The sequence below is a fragment of the Gymnoscopelus braueri genome (assembly GCF_963280865.1).
Source record: "Gymnoscopelus braueri genome assembly, chromosome: 15".
Taxonomy (NCBI): Eukaryota; Metazoa; Chordata; class Actinopteri; order Myctophiformes; family Myctophidae; genus Gymnoscopelus; species Gymnoscopelus braueri.
Genome location: NC_137620.1, coordinates 47,339,159 through 47,359,158, shown reverse-complemented (window position 1 = coordinate 47,359,158; position 20,000 = coordinate 47,339,159). Strand labels below are relative to the sequence as shown.

The following is a 20,000-nucleotide window of genomic DNA, read 5'->3' as shown; positions in this document are numbered from 1 at the left end:
AAATTATTCAAACGTTTACAAACGTTTTCGATATTTAAAAAAAAACAATAGCAAACATACGAGCTCGCAGCGCCGCACAAAGTGACGTGCTGAGAGCTTGTAGATCTGCTATCTCTGAGAACCAATGTCTTACGGGTCCATTTGGTTTCCTCTTGGAGTTACATTCCAGTGTTATTGAAGCTATTTCTGATCCGTCTGTCTGTGAAACCGGGTCCAATTATATGTAGACTTTTTATTGTGATGTAATTCTGAAAAGCAAGTTTTATCCATGTATGATATTATTGTTTACTTTTTCTGTTTTCTTTGTTCTCTCAATGATGTTATATTACTTACTTATTTGTCTTTTTTAATGTACATAAAGTATTATATTTTATTCTTGGGAGCTGTGCCTCATGCAACCTTTTGGTGAAGTTTTGATGTCATTTGATCAATGGATTAAAAAAAAGTATAATTCATTATTGAAAATGATGTTGATGGTTTGTGATGCCTGGAAAAAAACCTTCTTACAAAAGCATAAGTTTATTCAGTGTGTGTGTGCATGTGCGTGTGCGCACGTGTGTGTGTGCGTGTGTGTGTGTGTGTGTGTGTGCGTCACATGACGTAGCTCTCTCTCTCTGTGATAAACAGTCTTTTGTCCATCTTGAAATCAGTGTGAAAATTGCTGATGTACGCTTGTTTCAGAGGAAGCCACACACACACACACACACACACACACACACACACACACACACACACACACACACACACACACACACACACACACACACACACACACACACACAGTGAATAAGAGTGAATAAGCTTAATGCTTTTGTAAATTGGCTATTTTGTGTAAAATGTTAAATCGTGAAATATTTGAAAAATGGTCTAAAGTAAAGTATACATGATTAGGACATTAAACACTTGACAATTAAGGTCTAATATATCTACAATTGCTACATATTGTAGATACTACATAAATACAATACAAAACCTGTATATCCAGTCATTTTGGGACATAAACAAGAAGTTGGAGGATAAAATTAAGTCTGATAATGATGTACCGTGTATGTTCACATCATGTATACTTTACATTACTTAAGACCATTTTTCAAATAATGTATCCCCCACACACACACACACACACACACACACACACACACACACACACACACACACACACACACACACACACACACACACACACACCTCCCCTCATCATCCTCCTGGTCAGAATGTGATGTTTATCTTTGTAGGTTATCAGTCTGTGTCCTGTGACCGCAGAGAATCACTGAGTGGCTCTTTATCGTCACATCACTGTATCTTCACATGTTACTTGCGCTGCACTCCATAACTGTCATCATGTCCTACATGGGATTTGAACCCTGGTCTCCTCTGTGTGTGAGGGAGACCAAACGTCTACCGCTCTGGTACTGGTAGGTGGGCACTAGGGACATCTGGGCACCTCGATGTGGGGTTAGTCGTTACCCCCCCCCCCCCCCCATAATCATATTTGAACTGAGAACCCCCCACACTGATAAGCACTTGGAATTGTAAGAGTTGAGGCATTACATTTACGTTTAGTGACTCAGATAAATATTGTGAAAATAGCAGATCTACAAGCTCACAACACCTGGCATTGTGAGCTTGTAGATCTGCTATTTGCAGAATGTTTGCCTCTTTCTTATATTATTTGACAATCTGGCCAATGTTTGACCAGTTTTTATAATATGGTTTTATTTGATTCTCTTTGATGCAGTAATGGTCTTTCATTTTAATTTTTCTATGAATTAAAAAGGTCTTAAAAGTCCATAAATTGCCACTTCACTGTCATCTGGGGGATCCCCCCCCCCCCCCCCAAAAAAAAATAATAATTTGGGGACCCCCTGAGGCGGGTCCCCAACCCACAGGTTGAGAACCACTAGACAGCATGACGCGCGCTCCCGTGGCGCGCATACCCGGCAGTGTGTGTGTGGTTGTGTGTGTGTGTCAGTGTGTAGCATGATGCTGGATATGATGGCTGCTGTCCCTTGGCTGCTGGTCCTGGAACTAAGCCTGTACGCAGCATGCTTTGTCTGTGGCATCGTTACAGCAGCCTCTCTCACCATCTCACAGGTAAAATAACAATAATTATAATATCTTTACTCTTTATCATCTATAAACATGTTTATTATTGTAAGAGAAGGACCTGTGGAGAGTTAAGACACCATCTCACAGGTCAAATATTATAATAACCAACAATATCTTACTCTTTATCAACTATAATCATGTTTAATATTGTAAAGAGAATGAGCTAGGAGGGTGTTCAGGACTTGTTGGAGAGTTATTAGAAGGTGATCTTTGTAAAGTGTTAGCCCTGATGCATGACTGTCATATCATGACAGTCATGGAGAAACTTACACCTGGTGTTTGCGCTTTCTCCCTTTTTGTCCCGTATATCTACATAAACGTTCAGATTTCAAATATAAAGTTCTTACCTTATGGCCACGGATGTTATAAGTATGTACGGTTCCTCAGAAGTACCCGTATTTCCCTTACTGTTCAATAAGAAGCCTTTTAATCCGATTGGTGGCCATTTTCTTCACATTTTCTTCGCTTTCAACTACGCGACCCTATCGGTTGGGAGGTGCATTGCAGTCTCGGATACATTATAACTCTATGAGGAAAATGTCCACCGATCGGATTAAAATGCTTTTTATTGAACAATACGGGAGATACAGGTACTTCTGAGGGCCCGTACATAATTTTAACATCCGTGGCCATGAGGTCAGAACTTTATATTTGAAATATGATGGTTTATGTAGATGGAACGGGCCGTAAATAGAGAAAGATTAAACACCAGGTTGAAGTTCATCCTTGACTGTCGTGACGGACGACCGTCTTGCGATCCATGGCTGTATGAACTAGTATAAACATGTTTAATATTGTCAGAGAAGCTGCTCTTTGTCTCAAAGATGAAGAGAGAGAAAATAACATGCAAACAAAAACATAAATAAGTTCCAAGGCGCTCTTCGTTTAAGTTAAAAATAGTTATTGCCTAAGTAGGAAATAGTGTCCGCATGTTTGTGTGTTTTTCCGGGGAGGTAGAATAGCTACATTTAGACTTAAAAGGCAGGTTTTTCTGTCACTTTGACTTCAGAAACGTGTTAATAATTAGGTTTTTTCTTTTCATGTAAAGGATTTTATAAAGTTTGTGTGGTTTTGTTCAGTGTGTGTCGTCCTCAATTCCGGGGGGAAGCGAGGACAGGATTGTGTTTAGTTTTCACTTCAGAAACTGAAACCCCAAACATAATTTGGGGTTTTTATATATATTTAAAGCTCATAACCTTCCTATACAGTCTGTGGTTTTGTTAAAACAGTAGAAAGCTAACGATGTGTAAAAGTTATGTTTGGGTTTTAAAGTTAAAACGCAGCATGTTTTGTTGAAGCGTGATTTAGTGGAGACGCGTCTGACGCTTATTTATTCATTATTCCTCTGACTTTATTCTTATTTATTATCCGTCCTGCGACGGTGTCGCTGGCCGAAAAACAGAGCCGATCTACAAGTTGACAACAACAGTGTCAGCTTGTAGATCGGCTCTGTTTTTCGGCCAGCGACACCAAACAAAACGCATGTTTGTTTTTAGTTTGACAGCAGCCCTGAAACATGGCTGTCATATCATGACCGTCATAGATGAACTTCAACCTGGTGTTTGCACTTTCTCCCTTTACTATCCGTACATCTACATAAACGTTCAGATTTCAAATATAAAGCACTGACCTCATGGCCATGGATGTTATATTTATGTACGGGCCCTCAGAAGTACCTGTATCTACCGTATTGTTCAATAAAAAAACATTTTAATCTGATCGGTGGCCATTGTCTCCGCATTTCCTCCATGCTTTCAACCTCGCAACCCTATCGGTTGTGAGGTGTATTGCACTCTGATGCATTATAATTGTATGAGGACAATGGCCACCGATCGGATTAAAATGCTTTTTATTGAACAATACGGAAGATACGGGTATTTCCGAGAACCCATACATAATTGTAACATCCATGGCCATAAGGTAACACTTTATATTTGAAATATAAACGTTTAAGTAGATGTATGGACCGTAAAGAAAAAAAGTGCAAACACTTATGTTGAAGTTCATCCATGACTGTCATATAATATACGACGGTCATGTTTCAGGGCTAGGGATCATCCACACCTTTTTCCTTAAAATGTCTGCTTATTAGAAGCAACAGGCTGATATTATATTATATTATTATATCATTAGCAATAGAGGCTGAGGCTGATGTTTAATAAGTTTAACCACAATAACCAGCGCCAATTTCTAGTTGAAATGATTAACTAGGAAACTTTAATAGAAAGAAAAAAGTTCCCTAATAATAAGTCATATGATCTGCACGCAGCAGGATCACCAAATATGGTCTCTTCCTGGCTACTGTCAGAGCCTGTCAAAACAATGGAATCTACCGATCTCTCTCTCTCTCTCTCTGTGTGTGTGTGTGTGTGTGTGTGTGTGTGTGTGTGTGTGTGTGGGGTGATAATATATTATGTGGAACTGTGATACTGCTGCCTTATCATGTGACCTGAGGGCGTGCGTGCTTGCGTGCCCAATTCTATTATACACATACCGCCCCCTTATTGAAGTCAGATGACACACACACACATACACACACACACACACACACACACACACACTAGTGGTGGAAAGTAACTAAGTACTTTTACTCAAGTACTGTACAATTTTGAGGTATTTGCACTACTTGAGAATTTCCAATACTTTTTACTTCTACTCCACTACATCTCGGATCCACATATTGTACTTTTACTCCACTACAATGAAATGAAAACTTTAGTTACTAGTTACTTTTTTAATTTTGATTATTAGTATTACTAAACATACAGTAACCACTTCAGTCCTATATGCATTTCGGCCATTTGAAAATAGCACATCTACAAGCTCGTCTGCTATTTTCAAAAGATTTGTATACGTTTGAAAACTTGTGAAATGGGACATTCCGCATAATGAGTACTGTATACTTTCTACTTTAAGTACATTTTGATACCAATACTTTTGTACTTTTATTCAAGTATGTTTTGAATTCCGGACTTTTATTTGTAACAGAGTTCTTCTACATTGCAGTATTGATACTTTTACTTAAGTGAAACATTTGAGTACTTTTTCCACCACACACACACACACACACACACACACACACACACACACACACACACACACACACACACACACACACACACACACACACACACACACACACACACACACACACACACACACACACACAGTATAGTAAGTTGTATGTGTCTGCCTGCTATAGTGCTATCTAACTATTCCTCAAGTTCAGTGGTGGACAAAGTATATTTACTTGAGTAAATAGGCTTATACTCAAGTATTCAAAAGTACACAACATATACAACTAATAGAGCACACAATATCATGTCTGTTTTAATCACACTTTCACTGTCTCTGTAGCAGCCTAGACAAGCAGACAGACAGACAGTTGAGAATCACTGCCTCATATATGACCTACAATTGACTGTGTGAATGTATGAATCAAACCCCCCCCCCTCCTCCTCTCTGTCAACAATAAAAACTATGAAAGGTGTTTCTATACGATTATAGGTGTGTGTGTGTGTGTGTGTGTGTGTGTGTGTGTGTGTGTGTGTGTGTGTGTGTGTGTGTGTGTGTGTGTGTGTGTGTGTGTGTGTGTGTGTGTGTGTGTGTGTGTGTGTGTGTGTGTGTGTGTGTGTGTGTGTGTGTGTGTGTGTGTGTGTGTGTGTGTGTGTGTCAATTCAATGTTTGGTTCAGTTCAAAGGGGCTTCATTGGCATGAGAAAACATACGTTTACATTTGCCAAAACAAGAAAGTGGAACTCTCTCTCTCTCTGTGTTACAGGGTAATGTAGGAGGCCTGTGCATGCTGTATATGGTCTCTGTCGGGTGGAAACCTCATATGTCCAAAACCCTTACTTTTCAGGATTCAAATTCAAAAGCATCAAAAGTAGCAGATCTACAAGCTCAAAACGCGTCGCTTCGCACTGCGTTTCGCACTGCGTTTCGCACTGCGTTTCGAGCTTGTAGATCTGCTACTTTTGATGCTTTCGTGTGAAGCTGTAGTATGATCAAGCAGGGCGTTAATTCATTTAAAAAAAATGTTTTAATGCATGGCCAGGGACCACCTGCAATACCTCCGTGGACCACCGGTTGAAAACCCCTGATCTAGGGCAGTGCTTCTCAAACCCTTTCATGTAAAGGACCCCGAAATTGACACTTATTAGCCCGCGGACCCCCCATTTGAAAAGATATGCCAGGGACCCCCATAAGAGAAGATTTTTACGGCTCTAGCAGTGATTCTCAACCATTTTAATTTCAAGGACCCCCCAGTTTGACATGCATAAGGCTACGGACCCCCATTTAATGATATTTATATCTCTGGAACCCCAATTTATATTGTAAAATCAATGTTAATTTAACCTAACGGGTCCATTTGGTTCCATTTGTACACTCTCAGAGTTACAGACCCATAAGGGTCTATTTGGTTCCTAACTATCCATCATTTAGCTGGGGACCCCCCTGGAACTCCCTCAAGGACTCCTGGGGGTCCCCGGACCCCACTTTGAGAACCAGTGATCTAGGGGGTCTGTGCATGCTGTATGGGCCACTAGATTAGTGTTCCAGACCTTAAACAGAGGGGCTGTATGTATGAACGCAACATTCCATCTCAGGAGCATCAGACACGCAACATACTTTATGCTGGCAGGACCCATGACTTAAAGGAGTAGTTCACCCAAAATAAAATCTTATTTTCTATCAATTACACACCCCATGAAGCCTTGAATTCATGGAGATGTTTTAGTTTTTGTCTCATTCCTAAGACAATAGTGTGATGACGGGTGGAATGATGCTAATGTCTCCATAGTCTCCAGTAGACTCAAGTCTCCCACCGGAGACTCCGCTGGTCATCAATTATCGGCTCAGGAATGCGACAAAAACTAAAAATCGACATGAATTCAAGAATTCATGGCTATAGAAAATAAGGAGTGAACTACTCTTTTTATTTTTTTTTTTTTTTTTTTATCCCACGATTTTGCAACCCTTTTTCACCCGGTGCCAGTTTTTTAAGTGATCCTGGACGCTACACTCCCCCCACCAGCCTAGGGAGCCCAGAGCCGAGCTCATGCCTCCTGCAATGCATGAGCCAACTGACCTTCTTGTCACCTGACAGGGGAGTTCCCTGGTTGGACGTAGCGCGTGGAAGAAACGCGTTATTCCAACCAGTTCCCTTCCCCTCCGTCAGGCGCCCCGGCTGTCATGGGGGAGGCGGTATAGTGACCATGTTTTTGTGAGGGTATTAACTACCCTTGAACTACTCCTTTAAGTCCCGGTAATGTCTGATTTGGCTCAAACCGCTCTATATGTGTGAACGGACGCAGTGACGGTCCGGTGAATTTACATTCAGCTTGTGGACGTGTTCATCACGCTTCTATTGCTGACGAGTGGAGCCTCCCCTCCTCCCCAGGTGTTTACAGACAGAGATACTAACTGTAGTGAACTGAAAACCAGTTTCTTTCGGCTTTTTATTAGCGTTTGAGTTGGAAATGTTCACCGATTGAACCTCCATGAAATGGCTCAGAAGCTAAACAAAACGTAAACTTCCAAGACAACAAGTTACACCTGTGCTTCCCTATCAGTGTGTGCTCTCATCTGTACAGACCAATGGACAGTGGACTACAACATGTCTCTGTCTCTGTGTTACAGGGTAACCTATAGAGGACTGTGTTGTATGGTAACAGTAATGTCTCTATGTGTTACAGGGTAACCTATAGAGGACTGTGTTGTATGGTAACAGTAATGTCTCTATGTGTTACAGGGTAATCTATAGAGGACTGTGTTGTATGGTAACAGTAATGTCTCTATGTGTTACAGGGTAATCTATAGAGGACTGTGTTGTATGGTAACAGTAATGTCTCTATGTGTTACAGGGTAACCTATAGAGGACTGTGTTGTATGGTAACAGTAATGTCTATGTGTTACAGGGTTACCTATAGAGGACTGTGCTGTATGGTAACAGTAATGTCTCTATGTGTTACAGGGTAACCTATAGAGGACTGTGCTGTATGGTAACAGTAATGTCTATGTGTTACAGGGTTACCTATAGAGGACTGTGCTGTATGGTAACAGTAATGTCTCTATGTGTTACAGGGTTACCTATAGAGGACTGTGCTGTATGGTAACAGTAATGTCTCTATGTGTTACAGGGTAACCTATAGAGGACTGTGCTGTATGGTAACAGTAATGTCTCTATGTGTTACAGGGTAACCTATAGAGGACTGTGTTGTATGGTAACAGTAATGTCTCTATGTGTTACAGGGTAATCTATAGAGGACTGTGTTGTATGGTAACAGTAATGTCTCTATGTGTTACAGGGTAATCTATAGAGGACTGTGCTGTATGGTAACAGTAATGTCTCTATGTGTTACAGGGTAACCTATAGAGGACTGTGTTGTATGGTAACAGTAATGTCTCTATGTGTTACAGGGTAATCTATAGAGGACTGTGTTGTATGGTAACAGTAATGTCTCTATGTGTTACAGGGTAACCTATAGAGGACTGTGTTGTATGGTAACAGTAATGTCTCTATGTGTTACAGGGTAATCTATAGAGGACTGTGTTGTATGGTAACAGTAATGTCTCTATGTGTTACAGGGTAACCTATAGAGGACTGTGTTGTATGGTAACAGTAATGTCTATGTGTTACAGGGTTACCTATAGAGGACTGTGCTGTATGGTAACAGTAATGTCTCTATGTGTTACAGGGTAACCTATAGAGGACTGTGCTGTATGGTAACAGTAATGTCTATGTGTTACAGGGTTACCTATAGAGGACTGTGCTGTATGGTAACAGTAATGTCTCTATGTGTTACAGGGTTACCTATAGAGGACTGTGCTGTATGGTAACAGTAATGTCTCTATGTGTTACAGGGTAACCTATAGAGGACTGTGCTGTATGGTAACAGTAATGTCTCTATGTGTTACAGGGTAACCTATAGAGGACTGTGTTGTATGGTAACAGTAATGTCTCTATGTGTTACAGGGTAATCTATAGAGGACTGTGTTGTATGGTAACAGTAATGTCTCTATGTGTTACAGGGTAATCTATAGAGGACTGTGCTGTATGGTAACAGTAATGTCTCTATGTGTTACAGGGTAACCTATAGAGGACTGTGTTGTATGGTAACAGTAATGTCTCTATGTGTTACAGGGTAATCTATAGAGGACTGTGTTGTATGGTAACAGTAATGTCTCTATGTGTTACAGGGTAACCTATAGAGGACTGTGTTGTATGGTAACAGTAATGTCTCTATGTGTTACAGGGTAATCTATAGAGGACTGTGTTGTATGGTAACAGTAATGTCTCTATGTGTTACAGGGTAATCTATAGAGGACTGTGTTGTATGGTAACAGTAATGTCTCTATGTGTTACAGGGTAATCTATAGAGGACTGTGTTGTATGGTAACAGTAATGTCTATGTGTTACAGGGTAATCTATAGAGGACTGTGTTGTATGGTAACAGTAATGTCTCTATGTGTTACAGGGTAATCTATAGAGGACTGTGTTGTATGGTAACAGTAATGTCTCTATGTGTTACAGGGTAACCTATAGAGGACTGTGTTGTATGGTAACAGTAATGTCTCGCATGTTGTACGTGACAGTGGACTACAACATGTCTCTGTCTCTCTCTCTCTCTGTTATAGGGCAGTGGTTTTCAACCTTTTTCATGCCAGGGAGCCCTAAATTGATATATTACATTTGGCCGCGGACCCCCATCTGAAAATGTTGTGCCAGGGACCCCCAGAAGCAAAGATTTGAGTTAAAAGTGTTTGCTTTAAAAAAAATATATATATATATTCAAGGCTATGCACACATTTTCAAGATTTTTCAAAAAATTGCAGATCTACAAGCTCATAGCGTGGCACTCGGTGCCGCGCTATGAGCTTGTAGATCTGCTATTTTTGAATAGCCAAAGCTAAGTGGTTAAAATGATTGTGACGCTATGTTAACTCATTTAGCTGGGGACCCCCTGGTACCCCCCCAAGGACCACTGGTTGAGAAGCACTGTTATAGGGTAATCTAGGAGGCAGGGCTTCTCAAACTTTTTTATACCACAACCCCATATTATGAGTTCTTTTTTTTGGTGACACCAAAATATGTTGCTAAAACCACCGGAGTGTCTTGATCCACCTCTCCATGTTATCTTTGGCCATCGAGTATCGACGGTGGCGTTTTTCTCCATCGTGGCAACTGTTGGCAACCGGTCTGGTTGTCTGTCTGTGAGAATGATCTCCCCGGAGTCCCCGCACGGTAACGTTACATCGCCATCTAAATTTAACTCCACGAGGGTACAGATGGTACCAAATGGACCCGTGGTCCTGTACCCTCTTGCTCTCTGACTAACACAAACAGCCAAAATGGCTCTTTTAAGCCACCCGCTCATTTTGAACATAATTCCTAAGTAAATAGTTTATGCACAGAGATAAATCACTTTGTGTGCCTCAGCCTCAGCAAGGGCTTGTGTGTGTTGACTTGTCGTGGCTTGTTCTGGGTCTCTGTTGGAGGCGGAGGTGTGTGTGTGTGTGTGTGTGTGTGTGTGTGTGTGTGTGTGTGGGTGGAGTCAAGCCAATAGTTTGTTTCATGGAGACAACCTCACTTTTTTTTCCTTCTTTTTTTTTTACCGTTTCTTAATTTAATAAAAAAGTTGTATTTTTTGGATGCCACTGTGCGACCCCATAACAGCACCTTCCCGCAACCCCAGTTTTGGTGTTGAGAACCGCTGTTGTATAATAACAGTAACATGTATCTATGTTACAGGGTAATCTAGGAGGACTGTGCATGCTGTATAATAACAGTAACATGTGTCTATGTTACAGGGTAATCTAGGAGGCCTGTGTATGCTGTATAATAACAGTATCATGTCTCTATGTTACAGGGTAATCTAGGAGGCCTGTGCATGCTGTATAATAACAGTAACATGTGTCTATGTTACAGGGTAATCTAGGAGGCCTGTGTATGCTGTATAATAACAGTATCATGTCTCTATGTTACAGGGTAATCTAGGAGGCCTGTGCATGCTGTATAATAACAGTAATGTCTCTATGTTACAGGGTAATCTAGGAGGCCTGAGTATGCTGTATAATAACAGTAACATGTCTCCATGTTACAGGGTAATCTAGGAGGCCTCTGTATGCTGTATAATAACAGTAACATGTCTCTATATTACAGGGTAATCTAGGAGGCCTGTGCATGCTGTATAATAACAGTAACATGTATCTATATTACAGGGTAATCTAGGAGGCCTGTGCATGTTGTATAATAACAGTAACATGTATCTATGTTACAGGGTAATCTAGGAGGCCTGTGCATGCTGTATAATAACAGTAACATGTATCTATGTTACAGGGTAATCTAGGAGGCCTGTGCATGCTCTATGGGACGGTGGACTACAACGTGACGGCAGGGACCATCGGCGCCCAGACGTCCAGTTCGGCGTCGGTGTGTTACTTCGTGTCGGCCATCTCTGTGTCGGTGGCGGTGGTGTGTTTCTCCCTGTCTCTCTACTGGCTCTACACGTGCTGTATCGACGGGGAGGTGCGGAGGTAAAGACCTTTACGCTTATAAGACCACGGTTCATCTTTAACCCTTTAAAGGTTCTATGACATTCATTTTCACTTTTTTTATTTTTTATGTTTTTTTAGGGGTTTTATGACCTCAATTACACCCAAAAAATCTGAACTTTGAACATTAAGTGGATTTTCTGTGGTCTGGGGTTTTCTGAATAATTAGGCTGAAAAGTAATCTGAGCTTGGCCCTTCGGCAGTGAGGTCACAGCCGATTAATCCCGCCCACTCTCCTCCTCGCCCCTCCCCTCCCCTATCCTTTCCTTTGGGGGGGGGGGGCGGAGCAGAGGCGATGATTGACAGGCAAAATCCCTCACCAGCGACACCCGCAGGCAAAGATTTATTTTTTCATTGCAGTTGAAAAGGCTTTAGAAATGTGAGAGAAAAACACCTGCCATGGATCAATGGAGTGGATTGTTTTGTTAAAACTTTCTATACACGTTTGAAGGACCATGACAAAGACTTGGTAAAACTGAACGTCATGAAACCTTTAAGACCTGAAGCCGATTCTACAAATGTCTTCTAAATCCCAACAGTATTCTGAAAAACATATGTTTTTATATCAGTGGTGCTCAAACTTTTTCATGTCAAGGACCCCCAAAATGATATGTATTTGACCGCGGGCCCCCAACTCAAAATATGTTGTTCCAGGGACCCCCACTGAGTGAAAAGCAATGATTTTGGGAGGGTATTCCTCAGGCAGACCCCTGATATCTAAGGGAGTATGTGTGTGTATGCTGCCCTCATTCATTAACCCATTGAGACCTGAAGCCGATTCTACATGTCTCCTAAATCCCAACAGTTTTCTGAAAAACGTATGTTTCTATGTCAGTGGTGCTCAATCTTTTTCATGTCAAGGACCCCCAAAATTATATGTATTTGGCCGCGGACCCCCATCAAAATATTTTGTTCCAGGGACCCCTCAGAAGCAAAGATTTGAGTTAAAAATGTTCGCTTTAAAAATATATATATTCAAAGATTTGCACACATTTTCAAGAATTTTCAAAAATAGCAGATCTACAAGCTCGTAGCGCGGCACTCGGTGCCGCGCTATGAGCTTGTAGATCTGCTATTTTTGAATAGCCAAAGTGTAAAATAATGCTTTTTAGCTCAAATCTAAAAATGACACAGTTCCAGGTCTTAATGGGTTAATGTACCACCTCCCACATGCCATACCCAGGTAAATGTATAATTTCTGAGACATTAATTTACATGTACCCCCTGTGGTGTCTGCCAGCAAGGACCTCACACACCTCCATTATACAGTCCTACTGAGCGTGTGCAGAAAACCCTCCCACCCCTCCCACCCCAACCACTTCTGAGCATGTGCAGAAAACTGCATTTGATTGGAAATTGGCCCCCAGAAGCAAAGATTTGAGTTAAAAATGTTTTGCTTTAAAATGATAAATATTCAAAGATTTGCACACATGTTCACGATTTTTCATAAATAGCAGATCTACAAGCTTGTAGCGCAGTGCCGCGCTATGAGCTTGTATATCTGCTATTTTTTAAAAGCCAAAGTGTAAAATAAGGCTTTTTAGTTCAAAGATTTGATTAAAAAATGTTCGCTTTAAAAGATTTACGCTTATTTTCAAGATTTTTCAAGAAATAGCAGATCTACAAGCTCATAGCGCCACACAAAGTGCCGTGCAATGAGCTTGTATATATCTGCTATTTTGGAATAGCCAACCAATGTGCTATATATATATATATATACAGTATAGCTAAAATCTAAAATGACACCGATGCTTTCCCGGTCTTAATGGGTTAATAGACCAACGTTGAAGACCAATGGTTTAGATGTAATAGAGCTTGTAGATCTGCTATTTTCGCACGACGTTCTGCCCAGAGTAGGGATGCTATAGGTTTAGTGTTTTTAAAACACAGTGACCCTGTTTGTGTTTGGGTTGTGTGTACCTATGTTGTCATGATGCAACTCTAAGTAATGGTTGAATGTCTTCAATAGTTGCTCCGTTGATTAGAAACTGATACTCAAAACCAGTCTCTCCTCTTTGACTTACATTTGCACAGTGAACGGTTAGGCTTGTTTCTATATCAGTGGTGCTCAAACTTTTTCATGTCAAGGACTCACAAAATCGCTTTAAAACAATATGTATTCCAAGATTTGCACACATTTTCAGGATTTCTCAAAAATAGAATAGATCTACAAGCTCATTGCGCGGCACTCGGTGCCGCGCTATGAGCTTGTAGATCTGCTATTTTTGAATAGCCAAAGTGTAAAATAATGCTTTTTAGCTCAAATCAAAAAGTGACACAGATGCGTTCCAGGTCTTAATGGGTTAAACAACATTAGTAAACCAGCCCAAATAAGCAACTATACACTTCAAAAACAAGCCCAGAAAAAAATCACAAACTACCATTATTCGCCACCGACGATACAGAAAAGAACAAGCTCAAAGTCGCTTATAATCAGCAGACATGGCAACGCCGGTGTTTGCCTGCAGCTGTTGGTGTGTGCTAACGTTAACCCTTTGTGTAGCAGTGTTCACTGTTCAGTAGGCTGCACTAGCCTTCCTGCTTTCGTGTATAGAGGGGCGGGTTTAAAATCAGCGCGGAGAGAATGCGCCTGATCCCATTGGTTCACCGATCTGTCCGTCAACCTCCGCCCCCCCCCCCGTCAACACAACATTACGAGCGACACCCACTGCACTCTGGTTGGTTGGGGAAATGAAACACTTCCTATACCGGGTACACCGACGTGCTGGTCCAGGCTTTTATTTTTTAGCAAAACTAAACAATAAAAGCCTGGAGATCGAGACTAACTGTTCAGTAAACTCAGACAGTGATTAACATGGACGGACCCCCCCATAACCCCGCCCCCCCCAAAAGATCATCGTCCCTGGGTGGGCTTGAACCACCAACCTTTCGGTTAACAGCCGAACGCGCTAACCAATTGCGCCACAGAGACTGTGCAGCACAGAGGTACATTAGTGTGTTATCTCACAATGAACGGTAAGCATGTAACGATTTACCGAAAATCGATTCAAACTGGTGACGATTTTAAATCGATTTAATCAAAAAATGTATCTCGATGCAAACAGCAGAGAGCGCCTAAAACATAAGAAGAAAATACAGGATCTTTGTAAGAGAATCGATAATGGTTTTCAGTCATTTGCTACTGTATTGAAAAGAGGATGAGAGAAAACACAGTATTGTAAAAGAGAAGAAATACTGGATTTGTGTCATAAAAAAAAAAAATCTGGAAAATCATCTTGTGTTAACCCATTAAGGCCTGAGGTTCAGATTCTACAAAATGTCTTCTAAATCCTAACAGTTTTTTGAAAAAACTTATGTTACTATGTCAGTGGTTCTCAATCTTTTTCATGTCAAGGACCCCCAAAATGTATTTGGCCGCGGACCCCCATCTCAAAATATGTTGTTCCAGGGACCCCCCAGAAGCAAAGTTTTACAGTTACAGTTACAAATGTTTGAAAAAAATATATATATTCAAAGATTTGCACACATTTTCTTGAATATTCAAAAATAGCAGATCTACAAGCTCATAGCGCGGCACTCGGTGCCGCGCTATGAGCTTGTAGATCTGCTATTTTTGAATAGCCAAAGAGTTAAATAATGCTTTTTAGCTCAAATCAAAAAGTGTCACAGATGCGTTCCAGGTCTTTATCGGTTAAAATAATCTTGATAAATGGTATCGTGAACCAAGTATCGTTGAGTGAATGGTTCCATGCTTAGTGAACGGTCAACTTGCAGTTGATTTGACTCTCTTTTTAGTTTGGTCTATGTTTGGTCTCACACGTAAGACCCGGGTTTGAATCCCTGGTGTTATAGTTGCAGTGGTGGAAAAAGTACTCAATGTTTTTACTTTACTTTACTTTACTTTAAAAGTGACAATACTGCAATGTAGAAATACTCTGTTACAAGTAAAAGTCTGAAATTCATGTTTTTTTTTAGCAAAAAAAAAAAAATTACTTAAAGTACCAAAAGTATGAAGTACTCATCATGCAGAATGTCCCATTTCACAGGTTTCAAATGTATAAAAATCTTTTGAAAATAGCCGATCAACAAGCTCACAACGCGTCGCGATGCGAAGCGTTGTGAGCTTGTAGATCTGCTATTTTCAAATAGCCTATGTTTAAGTAGGGCGAATACATGTTTTATAATAATGAACCAAATCTACAATTAACTAGTAACTAAAGTTTTTAAATAATTGTAGTGGAGTAAAAGTACAATATTTGCCTCTGAGATGTAGTGGAGTAGAAGTAAAAGTATTGGAAATTGGAAATACTCAAGTAAAGTACAAATACCTTAAGTAAATGTACTTAGTTACTTTCCACCACTGTCGTTGTGATTACCTCTGAAGCTCTCACCATCGGCAGAGGACATAAAACGTGTGGATTGTAGCTTTTAAGATTGGACAGGGCCATAGGCGGCGGCTGAGCCTGCCAATTGGGAAGGCTAGGAGATCTGGCTTGAGGCTGGGGGGGGGTCGGCCGCGAAGCGCGCGTGCGCGAAAAATTGGATTCTGTTAGTCTCTTTTCGGTTTTTGGTTACTTTATTTCGGTTTTAGGGTTAGGGTTAGGTTAGGGTTATGTTATTTAATTCTTATTTTTGCCTGATTTTACTGATTTATTATCAAAACATTTACTAAATAATGCTGCGCACATATATTATATATAATTTGCACAATTCCCAGAATTTCCCAGCATAACATTTGGGAAGGCTTAAGGGACCCGCATGCTACCAAATGAGGTGGTCACCTTATCACTCTTTAGGTGATAGAGAGAGAGCTCTCTCTCTCTCTATCACCACCACGGTGATAAGGTGATAAGGTGACCACCGAAAATGGTAGCATGCGCCCCCCTTTAGCCTACCCTAGCCTTCATTACCCGCCACCTATGGACAGGGCCTTTATAAGACGTGTGTGTGTGTGTGTGTGTGTGTGTGTGTGTGTGTGTGTGTGTGTGTGTGTGTGTGTGTGTGTGTGTGTGTGTGTGTGTGTGTGTGTGTGTGTGTGTGTGTGTGTGTGTGTGTGTGTGTGTGTGTGTGTGTGTGTGTGTGTGTGTGTGTGTGTGTGTGTGTGTGTGTGTGTGTGTGTGTGTGTGTGTGCCCTGACTCCTGTCCCATTACAATGGAATGGAATTCTGTAAGGTTGTTCTATACATAAGACAAATAATCAGTATTTGCATAAAACACTGACCTACAAAAGCTGCTATGACTTATCCCTGTGGACTGTCATTGTGTAAAAAGTGCATGAAATACCCCTTTTATCTCTGTTACTGTATGTGTGGAATGCTACTTATCTTTTTGATGCCTTTCAATGCTAGACGCATCAACAAACCTATTCCTGTTATTTAACGTCATAAAGTATAAGCCGACAGACAGACAGACAGACAGACAGACGTGAGCTGATGTGTTTTAATCCCTCGATGCTGTCATTGGTGTTGTTGCCAGATTATGCGAGAGAAACCAGCAACCACGTCTATGAAAAACAAGCGCAAAAGAAGTGACTATATAGGCCACATCAAAATAAGGTTGACCACTTTAACCCTATATATTATATACATCAGCTATTTGAAAATAGCAGATCTACAAGGCTGTTATTTGATCTGGGCTTGTAGATCTGCTATTTCCGAGAAAAAAAAACTTCCAAAGAATTTCAAATATTTGGAATATGTTCTAAACATTTTATCAACACAAATCTTGTATGGGGGGTCCCTAGGACAAAATATTTTCAGATGGGGGTCCGTGGACAAATGGAATACATACATTTTTTATTTGGGGGGTCCTTGACATGAAAAGGTTTTGAGAACCACTGGTTTAAACAACATAAGGAAACAAGCCCAAATAAGCAACTACACTTCATAAACAAGCCCCCCAAAACAAATCACAAACTACCAATATTTGCCAGCGGCCATACAGATAAGAACAAGCCCAAAGTCGCTTATAATAAACAGACATGGCAACGCCGGTGTTCACCTGCAGCTGTTGGTGTGTGGCTGTGCTGACATTAACCCTTTGTGTAGCGGTGTTCACCGTTCAGTAGATCCAGACAATGATTAACATGGACGGACCCCCCCCATAACCTCGCCCCTCCCCCCCAAAAAGACCATCGTCCCTGGGTGGGCTTGAACCACCAACCTTTCGGTTAACAGCCGAACGCGCTAACCAATTGCGCCACAGAGACTGTGAGACATTCCTGTACTTTGGTGGTCTATGATGCAATCCAGTCTATATATACACTGTGTGTGTGTGTGTGTGTGTGTGTGTGTGTGTGTGTGTGTGTGTGTGTGTGTGTGTGTGTGTGTGTGTGTGTGTGTGTGTGTGTGTGTGTGTGTGTGTGTGTGTGTGTGTGTGTGTGTGTGTGTGTGTGTGTGTCTCCCACTCTCTCTCTCTGTGCACACACACACACACTCTCTCTCAGTTCCTGGTTTAACTGTAATAACAGCTTGCTGTCCTAAATGTATTGTATGTAGATTATTATATCCTTCCCTATTTTAGTCCAAACAGACACTATCAACAGCAGGTGCAAAGAAGCATTAATATGATGGTATATCTGATCTCACAGACCTCTGTGCACAACCCTGCTTTGAAGTGTGTTTGTGTGTGTGTGTGTGTTTTGAGCTTGTAGATCTGCTATCTTTGCTATTGTTGAATTGGAATCCTGAAAAGTCCTTCACTTAATGTGTCCCGCAGGTTAATATCAGAATAGTGATATATTATTGATTTCAACTGTTACAATTCCAAACATGCAAACATGACCCGCTTTAATTACTTCAGTCTATATTAGTAGTAGCTTAACCCATTAAGACCTGAAGCAGATTCTACAAAATGTCTTCTCAATCCTAACAGTATTCTGAAAACGTCCGTTTCTATATCAGTGGTGCTTAAAACTTTTTCATGTCAAGGACCCCAAAATTATATGGATTTGGCCGCCGACCCCCATCTCAAAATATGTTGTTCCAGGGACCCCCAGAAGCAAAGATTTGAGTTACAAATGTTCTTTAAAAGAATATATATATTCAAAGATTTGCACACATTTTCACGAATTTAAAAAAATAGCAGATCTACAAGCTCGTAGCACGGCACTCGGTGCCGTGCTACGAGCTTCTAGATCTGCTATTTTTTAATAGCCAAAGTGTAAAATAATGCTTTTAAGCTTTATTTTACTGTTTAGCTGTTATGATTCTAAACATGCAAACATGACCCGCTTTAATGACTTCAGTCTATATTAGTAGCTTAATGACTAGTATTAACATTCTATTGTCTTTTTAATGTCCAATATATTTGTATTTATGTTCATAATGTTAACATAAGTATAACTAAATGCATTTGAAATGAAATAAAAATTGTACTTTTTCCAATTCAAATTTAGCAAAAAAATGATCTGGATTCCAATTTTAATATAGCAGATCTACAAGCTCAAAACGCGTCACGCTGCGGCGCGTTTTGAGCTTGTAGATCGGCTATTTTTGCTACTTTTGTGTGACATAGAATGGCCCGACAGTATATGCAATGTGTCTCCTCTGCAGTGAGTGTGTAAATATAGTGGCCCTCTGCATCCTCAAAGTTGCATCACCCCTGCACTAATGCATCAAAAGTAGCTTGCTCTTCCTCACACAGAGAGCCTCTATGGATGAACTTGACCCTGTCTGTGCTCCTCTTCCTCACACAGAGAGCCTCTATGGATGAACTTGACCCTGTCTGTGCTCCTCTTCCTCACACAGAGAGCCTCTATGGATGAACTTGACCCTGTCTGTGCTCCTCTTCCTAACACAGAGAGCCTCTATGGATGAACTTGACCCTGTCTGTGCTCCTCTTCCTCACACAGAGAGCCTCTATGGATGAACTTGACCCTATCTGTGCTCCTCTTCCTCACACAGAGAGCCTCTATGGATGAACTTGACCCTGGCAGTGTGTGGGGTCTTCCTCTTCTTCCTCCTCATCACCGGCTGCATGCTGAAGATCGGACGAGACTCGCTCTGTGAATCTGTCACTCACACTGTACCCAATGTCACCAGGTAACCTGTCTGTCTGTCTGTCTGTCTGAAACACATGCTGGACCATCAGTTCCTGCTCCAAACAGCCAGTGATGTTGTGCCAGTTTGTTATTTAATTACCATGTTGTCTCCATAAGACTTAGTTCATTAACTATATGCATCCATAAGTCTGTTCATTAACACATTCCATGCCAGAGTTTAATCTCATAATGTACTCACCAGTGCCAGCGTTTTATTGTTGTTTTTTTGTTTTTATCATGTCGCCACAGACCTCGCTAAATAAGTTAAAAGTGCGCGTTCATTTGGTTCTAAACACACAGCGGATCCGTGAGAAACGTCCAGCGAAAACAGT

The 20,000-nt window shown here is 40.9% G+C and overlaps 1 protein-coding gene across 1 annotated transcript in view; it reads left to right on the top strand.

Moving 5' to 3' along the window:
* Positions 1-1,984: 1,984 nt before the first annotated feature.
* tmem179ba (transmembrane protein 179Ba) overlaps positions 1,985-20,000 on the top strand; it is a 27,277-nt gene continuing 9,261 nt past the window's right edge. Inside the window, exons 1-3 of the mRNA XM_080450670.1 lie at positions 1,985-2,094; positions 11,452-11,648; positions 19,532-19,669. Coding sequence (XP_080306796.1) covers positions 1,993-2,094; positions 11,452-11,648; positions 19,532-19,669 — 437 coding nt within the window. The 5' untranslated portion in view covers positions 1,985-1,992. The remainder of the gene's footprint in view (positions 2,095-11,451; positions 11,649-19,531; positions 19,670-20,000) is intronic.